Source organism: Hordeum vulgare, chromosome 4H (assembly GCF_904849725.1).
Source record: "Hordeum vulgare subsp. vulgare chromosome 4H, MorexV3_pseudomolecules_assembly, whole genome shotgun sequence".
Taxonomy (NCBI): Eukaryota; Viridiplantae; Streptophyta; class Magnoliopsida; order Poales; family Poaceae; genus Hordeum; species Hordeum vulgare.
In genome coordinates, this window is record NC_058521.1 from 4157062 (window position 1) to 4162934 (window position 5873).

The following is a 5873-nucleotide window of genomic DNA, read 5'->3' on the forward strand; positions in this document are numbered from 1 at the left end:
AAGTCGGAGTGCAAGAAGTGAAGTCAAGCAACAAGATTAAGGAGGTGAATGTAGAAGTTAATCATGTTGTTTCTTTAGGATTAGGAAAGAAAGCCAAACCGAGTCCTAGTAGTATTAGGATTCCTAGTCCTAGTCTATTTCCATAGTCCCTTGTGGACGTGTATAAAAGACACCCTAGGAGTGTTGATTGTAACACCAGAAAAACGAAAAGCAATACAAAGCAAAGGCACGACACGGGCCTTTAGCCATCAAATCCATCGATCAGTTTTATTCGTGTCGCTAGTTACGCAAGTTTCGTCAAGTAGCCGGTCGAAGCAAGAATCGCGTAGGCACGCCTGTACAGCTGCATACGCACGTTCAAAAGCCAACAGGATCGTCATGGAGGGGTCTTTTCGTGCTGGGATCATCCTGTTGATGCTAAGCTTTAACTAAATAGCAGCGCACAACTTTGACATACAATGAACATGCCTTTGTATACTTTAGTATGTAGAGAAGATGTGATTGAAATTCTCTATTTATATACTCACTGTCTGTTACAACGAATAAAACTGCTCCTTTATTTATTTATACATGGAGATGCTCGACCTTTTCAGGGATCCAGACAACTCGAAGAGAGATATATAAGCAGGAAGTAAGTCTGATCAATCAGTTTCCCATGTCCTGGAGCACCTGCCTCTGTATCCGTTGATAAACGGAGCCAATAGCAGATCGGTCTTCTGACAGTCGCGCGCGTCCACATATATATAGATACACAACACAACATGGAACAAAAGGGGTGTTTGCATGGCTTAGATCGGATATTGACTCCAATCTTGTCTCCTCCCGTCAGGGAGCATCATTAGTTAGATGGGCCTGCCTTGGGGCACAATCTTGTCCTTGATCCACATGTAAATAGGCACTAGGAAGAAGTATGTGGCGCATATTGTTCCAATGAGGAACCGAAAGAAGACGAAGACGGGGTTCACATGTGGCTTGCTCACATCCTCAACCTTCGGACCAAGCTGTTTAAGATGAATATGTAGGGTAATTAAGATGTAAATGTGAATTTGCTAGATCTGCTTGACCAAAACAAATTTGATGCCAACTCCCACGATGCCAAATTCATTGAAATTCTAGTCTTGTTCCAGGTTAAAAATCCTTAAATTCGATGAAATCCATAGAAAAATGCATCAACATCTACAACATAAAATTAGTTTCACTAGATTCATCATCGAATATTTTAAACTTGATCAAATTAAACTTTTTTTAACTTATGACAAAGCCAAAACCTCAATCAGTGTCAAATGAATGAAGTACCTGCAAGGGGGAGTCTCCACTTTGTGTCTTGATGCCCGTGACACAACACCCTATGACCAGGCCATGCCTACGGGCACCACGGTACCACTTGGGCCCGATCCTAGTGAGCTCGACGTCCTTAAACCCTGCCCTCTCGAACCATTTCATGTACTCTTCCTCCGTGGGGAAGAGCATCCACATGTCAGCGAAGAAGCGAGATAGCCAAAATGTCGGACGGACGGGGCCTATCATACAAGCCACGCCGTCGGCGGTCAGGACCCTGTAGGCCTCCCTGATCCCCCGTTGTGGATCAGGCCAATACTCAATGCTGCCGTGTATATGGAGGCCAAAAACAAGAACTCAATCATTGGATATATATATATATGTCAACTTAAAGTCTAAGGAGAGGTACTAGAGGAGATTGTCTATAACCCACCTGCCAGCGGAGACGTATCGGTCGAAGGTGTCGGTGGGGAAGGGAAGGTCCTCGGCGTCACCCTTCATGATCTTGATGCCCCTTAGGGCCTTCTTCTTTCTGGCCTTGTCGAGTTGGTGCGGCGACTGGTCGATCAGCGTCACGTTCTCGGGATCGACGTGCCGGACGACGCCGAGCGTGGTGAACCCAGTGCCACCGCCGACATCGACCACCTTGAGGGCCCGGCTATGGAGGCGGGCATGCTCCAGGGAGATGTCGCGCATGTCCTCAGTGTACTGGCCGGGGTTGAAGACATGGTCGTAGCCGAAGGAGATGAAGCTGTAGAACCAGAGGGCCTCCTTTTTGTGCTGGATCAGCCGGAGTGGCTTGCTGGAACCCATGGCGAAACGTTGCTTGGCAAGCAAGCGAATGAGTGATGTCTAGGGGAGTGGGATGGCATCTATTTATACCGCTAGTACTCCTCGTAGAAATAATGGAGGGACTAGTTGCTTTGGCAAGGCCTGCCTAGTACAATAATGGTGCATTTAATTAGTCTACTAGTTCTGGTAGTAGTAGATACAATTCCTCGGTCTTCAAAACAATAATTTCGCCCTAAGTTAAACCTATAGTATAGCCAACTGCTGTCTATATGATGTTATCATGTCACACATAATCAGCACTTATAACCACACATATAATAAGGCTAGCTATAAGGTTGCCTATAAGATTACTACATTAGTTTTTTCTTTCTTTTTTCTCTATCTCTTTTCGTATTTATTAGATTTAACTAGAAGTACCCATATAATTAGGCTCTTGCATGAGTTGAGAGCCCCATTCTTCTTACTTTTTCATCTCTCTTTTCTTCAGATAGACAAAAATGACATGTAAGCGGGTTGTAAACCCACTATTATACTTGCTCTAAGCCTTACTTTGTCCAGGCCTGCCAAGTACAATAATAGTGCATTTAGTCCAGTTGGGCTAGATACAATTCCTCCTTTTCAAAACAACAACTTCACCCTAAGTTAAACCCTGGCTAAATTTACGGAAGGAAAAAATTATACATCCACAATATTCATTCATACAAAATATTTGGCAATTTTAATTATGAAGCATGACAACTTTTTTTAGGGTTTTCTCTATATGCAAATGTTAGTTGTAAAAACTGTCACGACAATGTAACTCCCTACCACATGGGTAATACCCCCTTCGTTCTTATATATAAGTCATTTTAGAAAGAGAAAGGTGTTAACAACAACCGGGTGTCTAGGCACCCTCTATGAACAGCAAAATTAAAAAGATAGAAAAGAGTTTCAAAAAATCTGAAACTTTGCAACATATAAGATGGTCAAATTTTGTAGGTTCTTACAAGTTTTCATGCCAAAATATCATGTAGAGAAAGACATACAAACAAGTTTTAGATTTCAGTGCTAAATGTGCTCAAAACTTAAAGTACTAACATGAACCGCTACCTTGAAGAATGGCCCAGCCTTGAACGATACCAAACAAATTGGCATTCCTGCTGCAACTCGCGATAGCTATCAGCCAGCGCCCAACCGCCATTATTCCAGTTCAACAATTGCCATGGCTCCACACATGCCGTGCACTGGCACACGAGGATTTGATGACGACCTGAGAAATGGGGCGTTAGAGCATCTGCAGTCAGGACATGCAAATCCCGTGGTACTGATCGGATACTTCTTAAATCATGTTGTTCATATTCATGTATGTCATATCTGGTTCCTCATATCCATACTAACATGCAACATGCATAAAAAATACATAGATCAATCCACAAACACACAATCAGAGAGAGAAATACACATTCCGATCACCAAAAGATCACCGCCAAATGTCCAAAAGGTCGTCATAGTTCACATAATTCACATAAACGACGAACAAATTTAAGCTAGATTACTAAAAACTTGAAAATGCAGACGGAGATGGCGAACATTCACCACTTCCTCGTTGGCCGTTTGCGCTTCGGATCGCCGGCGCAACTGTAGAAATCGACTACTGGTGGACAATCGTCTGAGTCGTCCGATGAGGAGCCGTGGTCGTCATCGTCAGAGGATGACGAGCCCTTTTAGCCGTCGGTCCTCCTTGTCCTGCTGCCGCTTGAGCTTCGCGAGCCGAGCTACCTCCACCGCTGCCTTCACCGCCTTGCGCTCGGAATGCTCAATGGCAATCTAGAGCGCATTGGCGTTCTTTTGGCAGAGTCGTCGCGTTTCCGTCTCCGCGGCCGTAAGCAACCGGCGGTATACCCATTCGAGGAGCCACACGTCCTCATCAGGCTCCGCCTCCATCTTGCGATGGTGGCGCACAGACTGCTCCGCCTCCCTCCTCTCCCCTTGCCGATGCCGCTTGCAGCGGGCGGCACACGCCTTTGTTTTAGGCGTGCACGTCCTGTCCGGTGGGACAGGCACAAGCACCCACCGCTGCCCATGTTGGGGAGGAGCAGCCGGCGAGGGCAGGGAACAGCATAGGTGAGGCGCGGATTGCGCAGGTCGCCTGTCGAAGTTGTGCACGTGCCGGGAGGGGCCAGGTCCGGCATCCTAGCTGCGCCGGTGGGGAAGTAGCGAGGTTGCAGATCCGGAGCTGTCTCCGATCTCCACATTGCACCGCTCCAAGGTGATGCGGTGGGCAAGCTCACAGTCCGGATCCAAGTCGTCATCGGAGCGGCTCCCGGAGCTCGACATTGCACCGGATTCGATCGGTACCGGTGCCGGAAGAGGAGAGGAAGGAGCGAGAGAGGAGAGTGAGTGAGGTAGGGTTTCGGAGCGATGAGCCGGATGTTTTTTTCTATGGGATAACCGTGGAGTCGGTGGTATGCCGGGCTTTGTCAGGTGGGCGTGTCCGAACCACCCTATATCCACTCCATGTTTGGACTGGATATAAAGGGTGCCGGTCGATTTATTGGCTGGATCTATTTTTTTATGACCAGTCAATGATCGGACGGGCATTTGAAAATGTTATGAGGGGTCCGACTAGAGATGCTCTTAGTTGTGATGGGACTGGACATCAGCATGTGTGTGATACTTGTGTGTCGGCTTTGAGCTTGGCCTCATATGACCTTGCTCAAAATACAACACACGACGTAATTATTCTTTTCAAAATACAACACATATGAGGAGGTATGTGTGTGCGCGCACGCGTGTTGTGAGCATGTCATGTGACTCAGTCGTATCGGGTGTGTCATTCCCAAGCCCCTATCTATCTCCTTCTCTGCTACCAGAAGTAGTCTCCATCTTCTTCCCCTCCGCGCGTAGGAGCGGGCTGTTGCACTCAGCTATTAATAATAATGAGAAAGGAACACATCACCGGATCCAAGTCTCCGTCCTTCCCTTCATTTTCTGTATTAATAATGAGAAAGGAACACGTAACCGCATGGCCCTGAGGGGGGCAAGCGGGGCGCCCCCGTAGTAGCTGCGTTGACAACGGCAACGGCTGTGCACGGCAGCTGCAAGCAGGCCTGGGCCACCCATGCATATGTTGCACTTGTGGCGCTACTAATTCGCGATTTTTTTCGAAAGGATCGCTAGTTGCCTAATTCACTTGATCTAATCAACAATCTAAGATGACTCAAGGTCGAGGCTTATCTCCATCTTCCCAGTTAACTTTGCGTGTGCGTCGCCTCGACGAACTTGTTTTATCTAAAATTACTAATTGTTCTTTAATTTTGACGCCGTCGCATCATCTAAAAAGTTTGCATCCGGTGGTCAGAAAGTACGAGAGAAAACATACATGGTTAATTCGTTGATAGAATCACATACATAATCTATCAAAAGATTTCTTAAGTGAAACTTTATGCATTGAGAAAAAATATATAAGATAATGTCAATATTGGTACGACCACCAGCAATTTTGCTTCTTGGATTGTTAGAAGAAATATTTCTAGGTAACATTTACAAATTAATTGACAGGTGTATATTGCATTTGGACTCACTTGCAATTCATATATGCATACTGCTTACTCGTAGAAATAAAATATACTACTTGATTATTGGTTCGGTGTCTATATTAAGGGGCATGTTACGCGTCGTCCGACGGATCTTTAAAAAAGATCCGTCACCTCACAAGCCGTTGATTGTGTGATATGAGCCGTCAGTTTCTCTGCACTACTTTCCTGCAACAATACTTTTGTTGCAAAAACTTCTCTTCTTAATTTTCTACAACAAATCCTTTG

The 5873-nt window shown here is 45.7% G+C and overlaps 1 protein-coding gene across 1 annotated transcript; it reads right to left on the minus strand.

Moving 5' to 3' along the window:
* Positions 1-498: 498 nt before the first annotated feature.
* On the minus strand, positions 499-2139 carry LOC123450973 (2-methyl-6-phytyl-1,4-hydroquinone methyltransferase 2, chloroplastic-like). Its single transcript, XM_045127983.1, has 3 exons — positions 1712-2139; positions 1297-1603; positions 499-1001 (listed from the first exon to the last, which is right to left on the minus strand). Exons 1-3 carry the CDS (start codon positions 2089-2091, stop codon positions 843-845), a joined length of 846 nt encoding a protein of 281 aa, XP_044983918.1. The 5' UTR covers positions 2092-2139; the 3' UTR covers positions 499-842.
* Between the last annotated feature and the right edge of the window lie 3734 nt (positions 2140-5873).

Excerpts from the sequence above, each read along its gene's own strand:
- LOC123450973 (XM_045127983.1), bottom strand. The coding sequence starts at position 2,091 with ATGGGTTCCAGCAAGCCACTCCGGCTGATCCAGCACAAAAAGGAGGCC. Across the intron at positions 1,604-1,711 it reads CGATACGTCTCCGCTGGCAG|CATTGAGTATTGGCCTGATC; the intron begins GTGGGTTATAGA and ends TATACACGGCAG. Across the intron at positions 1,002-1,296 it reads GTGGAGACTCCCCCTTGCAG|CTTGGTCCGAAGGTTGAGGA; the intron begins GTACTTCATTCA and ends CATCTTAAACAG.